The sequence below is a fragment of the Typopeltis vanoorti genome, chromosome 3 (assembly GCF_054136105.1).
Source record: "Typopeltis vanoorti isolate ZY-2024b chromosome 3, IOZ_Tvanoo_1.0, whole genome shotgun sequence".
Classification (NCBI taxonomy): domain Eukaryota; kingdom Metazoa; phylum Arthropoda; class Arachnida; order Uropygi; family Thelyphonidae; genus Typopeltis; species Typopeltis vanoorti.
Genome location: NC_143551.1, coordinates 59,404,781 through 59,419,542, shown reverse-complemented (window position 1 = coordinate 59,419,542; position 14,762 = coordinate 59,404,781). Strand labels below are relative to the sequence as shown.

Genomic DNA, 14,762 nt, shown 5'->3' with positions numbered 1-14,762 from the left:
CTTGAGTAGAAGGAAATAGAAATTAGTTCAGCTATAAGGGTCAGAGCTGTATAACTGAGAGGAGACCTCCACATAGCCTTTAAAGGAATGTGGAAAACTGACCAGGGCTTCTGACCTAATGTCCAATCCTCACCGTCTCATGGTGCACCCTGTTAGGTATCTACCTGGATACTGAATGAAGGAGGATGGGCTGGCAATTTGGGATTTAGCCAACCAAATTGCATTCTTATTGTGCTTAAACCAAAATATAAAAATGATGGTACAACTTGACAGAATTTCATGCCAGCTGGGGCGTTGCCCGGTTAAACAAGGTCCCCGTTGTTTTCGCCAGGGAAATAGAGTGAACAGCGAAAAGTCAGCTACTGGAACAAATCCTAAAAGACACCCCAACTCATCACCAGAGTTCAAGATCTATCAATATAAGAAGCCTAAATGGCAAAGAAATGGAGCTAGCTATGGAATTGGATAAGTACCAGATCGACATAATAGGGGCAACTGAAACAAAAAAGACAAAAACCGGCGAGATTTTTTTGAGCAATAAATACAAAATGTTATATTCAGGGAATGACAATCAGGGAAAAGAAGGTGTAGTTATAGTACTGAACACAAAATACAAGGCTAATCTCGAATGGCAAGCAATAGCAAGTAGAGCGATGTGGGCAAATATCAGAATGGAGAATTGGACAATGAGACTTATTTGTGCCTATGGTCCCATAAAAGGTTAAGATAGAAGTGGAGAATTTTTTGAGGGTTTAGAGAAAGCAACTGACATAATAAAAAAGGAAAAGTTGGTCCTTGTTGGGAATCTAAATAGCAGAGTAAGAAATGATTGTCAGACACAAAAATATTTTGTTAAAATTTGGAGAAAAGAGCAAAGCTAATAATAATGGCAAATACCTGTTAGATTTCTGCTCAGGACATAGACTGTTTATTACTAATACAATGTGCCAACATAAAAGTGTGCACAAATTCACATGGACAGAAGAGGCAAGGAATAAGAAAAGTCTCATTGACTATGTTATTGCTGATAGTGATGTTTCCCAACTGGTACAGGACACCAGAGTGCACAGAGGATTTGAAATTGGAAGTGATCACCATTTAGTCTGAGCAGGATAAAATTGAATTTCATACTGAAAACAAAAACATGCATGAAAGTTTCAAGGCGAATAAAATTGAGCAGCTCTCAGATTTAAAAAGATTAAAATGCACAAACATTATTCAAGAAAAAATGAAATAGTTTGCAAATCCTGAAGAAAACTTTGACTGATTCAGGCAAAGAGGCATGTGGTGAGGTTATCTGCAAGGATAGAAAAATCAGAACCGCACAGTGGACACAGGAAGTTAAAGAGGCAGTAAAAGAAAAGAAGAAAGCACATCAAAGTTCCTGGCAAATAAGTCAGTGCGTGTATGCTCATAGAGAATACAGAGACAAATATAAGAAAGCTAAGCACTGTGGAAAATGTAAAACTAGCTAAACAAAAGTCATGGGAAAACTTTAGTAAGATCATAGAAAATAAATATCAAGAAGGTGGCAAAATATTCTGGAGGCTGTTGAAAAAGCTCAGAAATGGAGGAAAGAGTGCTGTAAAAGGAATTAGAAATGATAAAGGTGAGATGAAAACTGGAGAGAAAAATATCCTTGATGTATGGAGTAATTATTTCGAAAAATTGCTAAATGAAACAATCAGTGACAGCACAGTGGTAAAAAAACACTGACAAGGCATACAATAAGGAATACATATCCATATGTGGAAAGGCAGTGGGAGTAGATGATATTTGACCAGAAATGCTAAAGTATGGAGGTATAAAAGTCTTCCAATGGCTGTACTGCATAATTTAAAAGGCCTGGACAGAGAGAACGAATTCCAGATGATTGGAGTAGAGCTCTCACAGAACCCATATATAAAAAGGGAAATAAAACTGAATGTGAGAATTATAGAGGTATTTCCCCATTCAGTGTTCCTGGTAAGATTTATGCAAGTATACTTGGGAAATGGTTGAGAAGGATTGTAGAAGGGAAGCTTGGTGAAGAACAAACTAGGTTCAAGCCAAATAGAGGCTGTCAGGATCAGATTTTCACTTTATGACAAATAGTTGAGAAACCATGGGAATATAACAAAGATCTGTATTTAAGTATTGTAGATCTGGAAAGGTGTATGACAGAATGCCAAAAGAGAAGCTGTTCAAAGTGCTAGAGTTGTATCGTGTCAATGGAGCATTATATCAAGCAATACTTAATCTTTACTTGAGTCAGCAGTTAAAATTGAAGGAAGTACATGAAGATGGTTTTATGTTAAATCTGGTGTCAGACAAGGATGTACATTATCCCCTCTCTTATTCAACATTTATATGGATCACATTATGAAGGAAAGTGTTATTATACCTAATATCAAAATTGGAGATGTTAATCTCAGCTCTTTACTCTATGCAGATGTTATAATTCTAAAAGAATCTACTACAAGTCTGCAAGATTCCCTGACTAAATTGAATAATTCTTGTAATAGATATGCTATGAAGGTCAACAATAACAAGACAAAGACAAGAAAATATCAACTCTGTGAATGGAGAACCTACGGAACAAGTAAACCATTTCAGCTACTTAGGCATGATTTTTAGTGAAGATGGTAAATTAAATATGGAAATAGACAACAGAATCAACAAAGCTGGTATGGTAGGATGTCAACTGAATAAATTTATATGGAATAAGAGAGATATTAGTCAAAACACTAAATTAGTTGTTTAGTTGTATACAAGACAATGTTCAAGCCAATTTTAACTGATGGATCTGAGAGCTGAGTTAGAAATAAAATACTTGACCAAAGACCACAGATATGAGAGTTCTGAAAAAGATTAGAGGGGTGAACAGATGGCATCAGTGGCAATGTCATATTAAAAATGAGGATATTAGGAAAGAACTTAATATTGTTAACATCCAGGAATGTGTTAACAGAGCTAATCTCAGGTAGTATGGTCACTTAAACAGAATGGGAGAGGAAAGATTATCAATTATCAATCCACCTATGTCTTGGTCTTCCCAGAGGAATCCCAAGACATAGGTGGAGTGATACAGTTAAAAGTGTCTTAGACGATAGAAATATAAGACCTAATAATGTTGGAGTCTTGACAGGTAACAGACTGATTTGGAGGAAAATTGTAGATAAGAAGTTAGTAATGATGTAATTTTTCATGTAGTACTATCATATCCTGTACACCTTGAGGGCACATATCAGGAATTTGATGACGACTAAGAGACAACTACTTGAGGTGGCATGCAATGGAAGATACCAGAAATTTGAAAATGCCAGCTAGATTTGGCATTACACTCAGCATCTGAATGTGGCCACTTTAATTATAGACAAGTCCTCTGATGTTATTACTCTAGTAATAACATCATAAATAATAATCTTCTGGTCTTGACTTGGGAGGTGAATAAACATGTAGAATTTTAAGGTAAAAATAGGTATATGTGGAATTACAAAGCAAATGCCATCTTAGTGCAATACAAAAGTATTGCACTAAGATGGCACTTTCTTATACAATACAGTATAAGAAACTGTAAGGAAAGGATGTTTATAATGCATGGGAAAAGAAATAAGGGGTTGTCTGAAGGAAGTAGTAATGGACTACAATAAATAGGATGAACTAAGAGGGAGTTAAATGGATGGTAGCATCATTAAGAAGCTAGGGGTTCATAGAGCTAATTTAAAAAGAATGGTGGTAAGCAAGTACCTGAGAATTAAAAAGCATAGGTGAAGGGAAACACATATGATAAGGCAAAATCAGAGCATGATAAATTGGTTGCAGAAACCAAAATGTAATCACAAAGAGTTCTTTCAATATGAGGAAAGTAAAAGGAAAAAATGAGCACAGTTGAACAATTCTGATGAATGCTGATGGTAGGGAGGTGACCGAATGTAGCAAAAAATAGATGGATTACTGAGTGATCACTTAACAAAGGTGTATCATCCAAATGGAGATATTTTTAGACATGACAGGGTCTGATACAGAAATAGAAGCATATGAACTAGAGGAACAAAGAATAGTACAGAATCTTGATGTGAAAACAATATGGGATTAAATGGTATAGCTGCTCACACATTACAAGAATGTGTTAAGAATTGGCAGTAACTTTTGAACACTCCTGTTGTAATAGGTTTCACAGTATAATAAGAACACAGATGGTTAAGAAAATAACTATTTATTAACTTAAAGCTAATATTTTGCTGGTATTATATCCAGCATCTTCAGAGCACACAACACAAAGTTTGTTACAAATGTAAGACAACCACAATCCGGTGTAACAGTGGGGGCTAGTATAAGTGATTGCAGCGTGCAACACAAGACTAAAGTCCTAATATGGCGCCATCTAGGTTAAAACAAAAAAAAAAAAAAATCAAAGTTTTGAAATAGTAGTCAAAAAATTTCAAATTGAAAAAATATAAATTAAAAAATATTAATTTGGTCTTAAGATGACCGTGCAGGAGCTGAGATTGTTTAAGTCTCAGCTCTGAGTTGGTCCCAAGGGTGTGAAAAGAGGGGGAAATAATTCCATTGCATAAAGGAGAATGCTCAAAGACAGAGGTTGCAAATTAGTTACTGATCAGCACCCCATGAACAGTGGTCAAGGTCAAAATTCAGGAAAATGGGCAGATAGAGATGGAAACTGTGTGCAGGGCAGCATGGTTTTGTTAAGGATAAGTCATGCCTTAGTAATTCATTCTGTGTAGAAGGAATGGATGTGAGTTTTTGGATGTGCGAAGTGAGTTTGAGGGAAGATTGGATTTGTATAAGACTTGAATGCGTTTGGTATAAGGAGTCTAGAACAAGTAATAACTGGTATGAGACCTAACACAGAGAGTCAGGGAAGCTAAATGATAAAGGGAGGAATGGCGAGAATGTGAGTGTAAGAGCAACAATGTTATATAACTGTGTTAATGATGGAAATGGGCTTTGTCACAGAAATGTTAACGAGAAGAGAATGATTTCAATTTTGTATTCATCCAGTTCAGGCTCAAACATGAGCAAAGATGTCAGCATACATAAGTCACTAGAGAAGAATAGAGATCTGCAAGTTGTCCAACTGTGCCATGCAGACATATTATGTCTGTACACAAATGATAGGCGTATCAGAAACAAAGGAGTGGATTTTGTTGCCTTAGTCAATATGTTGGGACCTCAGATTGCAGACATTAGTGAGACCTGGCTATCAGAATCAGGCATTCTAACTGGTATTGAGTGTAAAGGGTACACTATTTTTAGGAAGGATAGAGTGAAAAGGAGAGGAGAGGGCGTGCTGCTAATGATATCGGATGACTTGAATCCAGTTAGAGTTGAGACCTATGATTGTAGTATTACTACTAACAGTATTTCATGTGGCAGTGAGATTGAAGCCATCTGGTGTGAGGTGGAATTTAACAAGATCAATACACAGTGGGGTGTTGTTACAGACCTGATGGATCAGTTGCCAGTGAAGAAAAAATGTATTACCAAATAGAAAAGGTGAGTGCGAAAAGAGTAATCATCACGGAAGACTTTAATTATCCAAATACTGATTAGGTAGCAGTAGAATCGGGAAGAATGAAAATGCATTTATTGAGCTGTTGGGGGACAACTTCCTCAAGCGGTATGTGACAGAAGGAACTCTAGTCAAAAAGTGTTAGATTTGATAATAGTGTCAGATGTAACTATTCTGCCAACGGTTGGTGACAGTAATCATGCGGTGCTCATTTTGGAATCTGAACCACATCTGAATCTGAACTGTGGATGCTGAACCACAAAGCAGAAAATTATGACAAGCTGAGGATTATACTAAGTTTAGTGGAAGGGGATCAGTTGATGGATGGGAAGAATATCGACAGTGCATGGGAAGTATTTAAACGATACTTAAATGATGCAATATCAGAATCTGTCCCAAGAGTTCAAAGAATAAATAGGGTATGAGTCAAATGTACGTGTAATCTTATTAAGCAAGAGATTTGTAAGAAAAGGATGATGTGAAGGAATACTGTGTGCATGATGTCTTATGAAAATTATAAGCAGCAGCAGGCTAGAATAGTCACAACTGTTGTTTGGAAAGCAAAGTTTGAGTATGAAAGAAAACTGGCTCTGCATGCTAAAGACAACCTACAAGAATTCTATTGATATTCTGCAAGTAAAAGAAAGAACGAATATGAAAGAATAACTTCCAAATACAGCTGGTGTGAGGGTTACAGATGCAGAAGAGGTTGTTCAACTAATGAGGACCCATTTTGTTAAAAGCTATCAACATGGTGTACATGACACTGAGCTCACTGCTACTTCTTCACTGGATGAAGAAACTCAGGTGCATGAGGATGAGGTATTAGAGCTGTTGCACATATTAAATAAGAACTCGGCAATAGGGGATTGATGGGATATCAGCATGTGTGCTAAAAGAGTGTTCAGCTGAACTGGCCATTCCTTTGACCAGGCTGTTTAATATGAGTCTCAGAACAGGGAAGATTCCACCAGAATGGAAAGAATGTATGGCAATTACATTACACAAGAGTGGTACAAAGACCGATGTATCCAACTATCGACCAATTAATATCTCAGGAGTGGTGGTGAAGATTTTGGAAAAATTGGTTAGGGCTTGCATTCAGAAATGGTTTAAAGCAAATCTCTACTTTGCAAATGAGAACATTAGTTTACTAAAGGAAGGTCATGTTGTAGCATCTTGCTTGCATTCTATAACAACATTACCATTGAACTAGACACGGGGAATGGATACACCATGATACTTTTGGATTTTGCTAAGGCTTTTGACAGAATACAATATGATAAACTATAACATAAACTGGAGAAATAGGTTTGGGTTATTGAATATTAGCATGGATAAGAGGATGGCTGACTGACAGATATCAAAAAGTGGTATATGGGGATGTGAGTCTGCAAGATTTAGGGTTAGTGCTTGGTGTTGGGATCTCCCTCGAGTCTACAGACTTCATGGAGATGCCCATGAAAGAATATGTTGCAACTGCCAGTCATGTAAATAATGTTTTGAGATTAATTTCCTTGATGGTGCATAGACTTTAAAAATCAATCAGAATTATCAAGAGTAAAGATTTAATCCATTTAACAAACAAGCAGGTGCTTATAGACAAAAGCTGGTCAACTGGGAGGAAACCTCCCTATAGTCTTTAAAGACTTCTTGACTTCATGTGGCATGGTAGGTATCTATATGGATACTGAGCAAATAAGGATGGGGCTGACAATTTCTGACTTAGCCAATGAAACTGTATTCTTATTGGCTTCACCAATAATACAAAATTATGGTACAACATGACATTATTTCATACTGGCTGAGGTGTATTTTCCAGTAGCTGGAATAATGGAATTTGGATTTATTCCAGTAGCTGGAATAAATCCAAACTGAGCATCAGCAGAGTTCAAGATGCTATGTCACCAGTAAGATAACAAGCACCCACAGAAAAGAAATGGAACTAACAGAAAAATTGGATAAGTATCAAATTGATATAATTGATATGATATAACTGCTGAAACAAAGTAGAGAAAAAAAGGTGAGATTTTTCTAAGCAAAAAATACAAGATGTTATATTCAGGGAATAACGATCAAGGAAAAGAAGTTGTAGCTATAGTATTCAATGCTAAATATGAGGATCATCTTTGGGAATGGCAGGCAATATCAAGTAGAGCAATGTGAGCAAGTATAAGAATGAGTAACTAGAAAATGAGACTTGTGCCTATAGCTTTATACAGAGTTCTACTATGGAAGAAGTGGAGGAATTTTGAGAGATGGCAGCTCATAAAAAAAACTGGTCCTTGTAGATGCTTCTAGATTTTCTACCCTTCTGTTTGGTTTAGCAGAGTAGGAAATTATTACCATAAGTATATAAATGTTGAGAAAATTTGAAGAAAACAGTAAAGCTAATAATAATTACCTGCTGGATTTCTGTTCAGGAAATGGACTAGTTATTACTAGCACCATGTTCCAACATAAGATGAGCACAAATTCACACGGAGAAAAGATGCAAGGAACAAGAAAAATCTTACTTACTATATTATTGTTTACAGCAATGTTTATCCACTGGTTAAGGACAAGTATATACAGAAGATTTGAAATTGGAAGTTATCGCCATTTAGTGTTGAGCAAGATAAAATTGAATTTCATATTGAAAAGAAAGTTTTAAAACAAATGAAAGTTAAGCAGGTTTCAAACATGAACCATAGACTCATATACACAAAAAATGAAAGAGTTTGAAAAAGAGCTAAACCTTGGAGATTCAATGGCAAATCCAAGAAAACATCAATTGATTCAGCCAGAGTCATGTGGTGAGGTAGTACACAAGGATAGAAAAATCAGAATTCCATAGTCAGAATTCAAGAAGTTAAAGAGACAGTCAAGAAGAGAAGAAAACATATTGAAAGTTCTTGTAAGCAAGTCAGCTTGTGCTGTGAGAGAATACTGAGAAAAATGTAAGAAAGCAAAGCCACTGTGTGGAACTAACCAAACATAGGTCAGGAGAGGAATTAGGTAAGAATTTAGAGAGATGGCTAAATGAAACACTTAAGAGAAATGCAATCAATACTTCAAGCAGAAAAAAGCCATTAAAAACCTGAAGTGTGGAAAGCAGCTAGAAATGCTCAAATCTGGAGGTATAAAGTTTTACAGTGGCTGCACATAATTCAGAAGGCCTGGTGGTAAGTGGACTGAATTCCAGACGATTGGGGCAGAGCTCTCATAATGAAAAAAGGAAATAAAACTGAATGGGAAAATTACAGAAGAATTTCACTACCGAGAGTTTCTGGTAAGATTTATACTAGTATACTTGAGCATTGTGGAAGGGAAGCTTGGAGAAGCAGCAGCAGCCAGGTTCAGACTAAATAGAGATTGAAAGGATCGGACTTTTGCTTTAAGACAAATAACTAAGAAACCATGGGAATATAACATAGATCTGTATTTAAGTTTTGTGGATCTGGAAAAGGCATATGAAAAGGTGCCAAGAGAAAAGCTGTTCAAAATATAGTTATCATATAACTGTAGCATTTTGAATGCAAATGGCATGTTATATCAGGCCATACTAGTCTATATTTGAGCCATAAGTCAGTAGTTAAAACTGAAGAAGGTACAGGAAGATGGTTTCATGTTACAATGATGCACATTATCTTTATTATATTTATCATCTATATGGAACACATTATGAATTGGTATGAAACCTGATAGAAAAATTGGAGATGTTAACCTTTTTACTTTATGCAGATGATGTTATACTCCTAAATAAATCCAGTACAAGGTTGCATTTCAATGCTATCAAGATAGTCCTGTCTTGTTATGCCTGAAAGACATATAATCTACTTCATTTTCTCTTACTTTTGAAAATGTTCCAATTTCCAGTGAAGGTAAGTTTCACTTCTTCTTGTGATTGACTTTGACATCTAGTTTATCATGGCATAAACATATACATTCATAGCTTCCTCAATATCTAAGAAACTTCTTTTTTTACTTGAAATACGTCTTGCCTGCTCAACGTCTGACACTATAAATCCAAAATCCAACTAACCTGTTATCAAATTTAAGGTGATGCACCCAAAACCTTTGAGTTTTTGACAGTATAAAGGTGCAGACAATCCACTTTAAAATGATAACTGAGATACTCCATCACTTTCTTATAGATAATCTGTTTCACCATTTTCTTTTTAGACATATGCTTTCATTGGTGTTGCTCCACCCAAATGGCCACTACTATTCCTCTGCTTTCTTCTAATTATGTAAGAGCATGAGTAGCCACTGGTTAACATCTATACTCAGTTTGGCAAAGTTGACCAAGTGGTTAGTGTGTGTCCACTCTCCAAGCCAACAGGCTGTAGAGGTTCAAATCCTGCTGCAAGAATGGATATTTGTCACTGTCTTTAGGTAGGAGATGATATCACCTGATGAGAGACCATCCTTTTATATATAAATCCACAAAAACAAAGGGAAAAATCCTGAGTCCACACACAGTGTGAATGTACTATAGGTTTACAAATAAACTTTTGTCAGTGCCACATAAAATGCTCAACTCCAAACTTAAATGAACCTCTTATCTTCTTCGTCTATTCCATCTACCTTTGTTCTTTATAACAGTCCTCCCTATACTGTTTTTTTTCTTCTTCCCCCAATGAATACAAACCCACAGCTTTTCAAGAACATGATAATAGATTTCCTTTAGTATTTTCAGAGCTTATTTCCAAAAAATAAAAGAAGGGCATACTGATCCTTTAATGTACAGTTGATCCTTGAACAACATGGGTTTGAACTGAGTGGGTTCACTTATATGTGGATTTCCTTCAATAAATATATTGGAAAATTTTTTGGAGATTAGCAACAATTTGAAAAACTCTCAGACAAACCACACAGCCTAGAAATATCAAAAAAAATTACGTCATGAATGCATACAGTATATGTAGATACTAGTCTATTTTATTTTACTACCATAAAATATACACCGATCTATTATAAAAAGTTAAATATTTGTCAAAACTTATGCACACAAACACTTACAGACCACACATGGTGCCATTCGCAGTATTAAATCATAACTGCATAAAATTATTATTAATTAGTTAAAATTAATTAGCATAAAAATAAAATTTTATAATAATTCATTCATTAGTGTATAGGCTGGGATACCACGAAGCAATCTTATCGATTGCACTAGGCTACCATAAAGCAATTATTGCTGTTTCTTCATTATTAATGAATGAATGATTATACCTGTAAATAAATGTGAATTTCTTTTTCACACATCTTTTCATTTTTGAAGAGTTAGTAATACATAACATCTACAGGGTTTTGTATTATATAAGACAATATTGATGTAGGATGACAGACAGACGATTCATCTTGTAAACAGACAATGTAAACTTACAGTATCAATAAATATAGTACAGTACTGTAATGATATTTTCTTAATAACATTTTCTTTTCTTGAGTTTACTTTGTTGTAGGAATACAGTATATAATATACAAAATGTGTTAATCAACTGTTTACATCATAGGTGGCCAACAACAGGCCCACGGCAGTATAAAAACTATACTAAATTATATGTATTATCAATTTAGCTATTAGTTTTGACTGTAGATTTTCTGATTGATATACTAGTTATATTCATTATTTCTGATGACACAGAATCAAAATTGCTTTAAAAAGATTACTCAATGTTTTTGGAGAGTCAAAAGTTATATGCAGGTTTTTGACTGCATTTGGAAATCACCTAAAGTAAAGGGTGGAATAACAAATTGTGAGGCATTTTGAAATCTGTTGATAAACCTGATTTGATATAGAAGTGTGTAAAAGACCTATGACATAATTTTGAATTCTCTTTGGTAAATGAAAAAAATGTATATGATAATTTTATGATAACTTACTGTAGTATTCTAATTTTTAAATAATTTTGATTGCATTTTCAATGACTAAATTGGAGGGAAATTAGAATAGTAACTACCCCTCATTTTAACAATAATATTGTTGGAAGTTTTTTCACTTGGCTATACTATAAATTAAAGATACCAAGAAATTATATACTTGGCTTAATCCTTTATCCAAGTGTAAGCAAAAAAAGTTTGCACATCAAGTATTTTCAGGACTGGGCAACTCACGGTAAAGGTAACATGACTTCACATCACTTGCCTTAGTATCCCATAATGCAAAGCACATCTCCTTGCAGACATGTATAATGCTATGCATTATGGGAAAGGTCATGTCCTTTAAATTTATAGTATAGCCAAGTGAAAAAACTTCCAACAATTTTCTCGAATCCAGAGTGATTTAATAATAAGGTGTGACACCTTTTGGCAACTCGTATATGAAAATATGACTTCTGCATTACTTCAACCTTAGTATCACCTCTGGATCTGGCTCCCACTGAAGAGACCTCAATAAAGGTCGAAACCAGCCTGGGTAGTGACCCTTCCCATAATGCATGGGAAGATATGATTTGATTTATGGGATAATAAGCCATTCTCAAAATGATATCAAATTTCAAAAATTCCCTGCAGCTGTAGACGATACAGCAGTTCAAGATACTTATATATTGCAGCAACTGTGATATTGTTCATTAAATAAAATCATTTAAAAAATGACTGCTTTTTGCTTTCTCTTGTTGCTTTGTATATCATGTAGCAAGTTATAATCATAAAACTGTAATTGACCTAGGCATGCATATAACCTTAGTAAGGTGTTACAAAAGAATTAATGTATTATATTTTAATGAAAATATATTTTTAAAATCAAAACAGGATAACATTACTTTTGGATTTTGCTTTTGATGCAATTAAGAGAGTTCAAAAATACTAGTTTTACAATAATAAAACTATCATTCCACAATCTTAATGAATTTGTAAAATGCACCTAGCATTGATTCATAGAATGCACAATATATAGCAGTGAATGTGTCAAGTAAGTACAATCAACCTCAAACCTTCAATGCTATTAAGTAATCACATTTATATAACTTAAACACGACAGGTGGGTTTTGTGTATGTTATATACATAAACTTACTTCTTCTTCTTTGGCAACATGACAGATGTGAACTGGACGCTGATAAAGATTTGCTAACAGAATGACAGCAGCTGTTGTAGCTCCTTCAGCATGTACACATAAAGGCATATGACGTGGCCAACTCTCAAAATGCTAGATAATACATACATATATAACATACACATTTTAATAATATAATTATTTATATTGTTTAATATAAAATTAGCAAAATTACATAATCTCTGGATGCAGAATGAAAATTACCACAGAAATGCACTATAAACACTGAAATTCAGAGAAAATTTAATAATTTGTTTCAAATTGCCATGATTTTAATGTCTTTATGGTGATTTTATTATTTTTTTATTTTGTTGGCATTTTAGAGAGGGCATTGTTTGTTCAGTTTGAACAAAAAATGAGAATTATCATAACTCTAATGCAGTTCCACTTGTTTACCAGTCTTTCCAGATTCACCTTTAGATATGTAATAGATCAACATAAGATATGTTATATAAGTTATTATTTATTATTAAGAGAGAACTCCAGGGAATCTGGAAAGACTGGTAAACAACCACAATCCTGATATCATTGTTAACACTCTCCAATATATCAGAATCATAACGAAAACCAGGAGACCAGACCTATGCACAATAGCTCAAGTGAGGTCTTATCAAGGCCTTGTAAAAAGACAAAACAAAATCCTTATCTTTGCATGTGAGCATTTGTTTCAGCATTGCAATTATCATTTGAGTTATATTTGCAATCTTTGTCACATGGCCCCTGAACTTCAACTTCCTATCTATTAACACTCTAAGATCCCTAGCCTCATCAGTTTCTTCTAGCCTAATCCCACCAATATAATATGACATTCAGTGCTGAATTTTCCATGCTTGCTATACTTGGTGCGCAGGCTCATTAATCGAGAAAGAAGTAATATGTGTTTGTTAATAAATGCATGCAATTTATAAGCATTCCATTTAGGCTTTTATTTTTGTAGAAAGAAGATGTCTTAAGCTTGCGTGGCAATAATTGAGCTTTGCGTTGTATCGAACGCCGATGCTTGCTTGTCTAGTCAAAGCTAACTTGGCTTGCTCAGTTGTGTGAGCTTACAGGTCCTAGCTACAGCACTGTGATTTCATGCATGCACATAGCCATTTCCGCTCCCTTCATGTCGTCTTAAACACAGGCCATATGCAGTGAAAGTAGCTCTAGCCTTTACAAGTGTGCGTGTTGCTCGGGAAAATTAAGTTAAAACCAACTTTTTATGACGATGTTATTGACCAGTTCATAAAGAAGACCTGTAGGGTAGAATTTGTATTCAAGTAGCTAAATTGAAAAAGATAGAATATCATTTGTAAAATAAATGTTGTATTTGTATGATTAAATGTACATAAATTTCTAAATATATAGTTTTAAATGGTTAGTAATTCATTATTCCGCTAATCAACCTCTCACTCCCTGAATGATAACAAGAGCAAGCATCAATTTCAAGACCATCATTCGCCCCTGACGACATTGGATATCTAATCACCCTGAAGTGAATGACTTTACATTTACTGACATCCATATTCCCATTCTCACGGTTCCAGCCTATTCAAATCATTCTGCAAGTACTGCATATCAGTAGCATTCCTGATTACCCTACCTATCTTTGCATTATCAGCAAATAGTCGTATGTCGCTTGTCAAATCCTTACCAATATCATTAATGTGCAGGTTGAATAACAGTGGACCAAGCACTGATCCTTGTGGTACACCACTTGTTATTTTTTATTTATTTTTATTTTTTTAAATTAATCTTTGTACTGGCAATGGGTAGTACTACCCAGCCTAAGTCTTTACAAACACTTGTAAAGACTTAGGCCTATACTCGTCCAGACTTCGTATAGGCCTAAGTCTTTACAAGTGTTTTACCCTATGCCTGTTCTAGTTATCATTGTACAGTGATACCTCAGCTAACGAGTGACCCTGCTAACGAATTTTTTGGCTAACGAAGATTTTTTTCGCTGTTTTTCGGACTCAGCTAACGAATGTTTTAGCGGATGCGCATGCTAATATAAAGCAGCAAACATGAACGGTCGGGCCATTCCAGGAGCTTATCTTTTCCATCTGTATGTGTGTGTGACAAAGAAATGAGCTGACCACATCACATAGGGGAGACCCACCAACCTGACTGGGTTGTTTACGTTTGAGACAGCAAAAAGTGAGTTGATAACATTGCAGATAAGATAGTCTCCTTGGGCAAAGCATTATATATGGAGGTAA

At 35.0% G+C, this 14,762-nt stretch overlaps 1 protein-coding gene across 1 annotated transcript in view; it reads right to left on the bottom strand.

Moving 5' to 3' along the window:
* Positions 1 to 14,762, bottom strand: part of r (carbamoyl-phosphate synthetase 2, aspartate transcarbamylase, and dihydroorotase rudimentary) — a 489,668-nt gene that overhangs the window by 104,612 nt on the left and 370,294 nt on the right. The window contains exon 29 of the mRNA XM_090390424.1: positions 12,520 to 12,651. Within this exon, the coding sequence (XP_090246550.1) occupies positions 12,520 to 12,651 (132 nt within the window). The remainder of the gene's footprint in view (positions 1 to 12,519; positions 12,652 to 14,762) is intronic.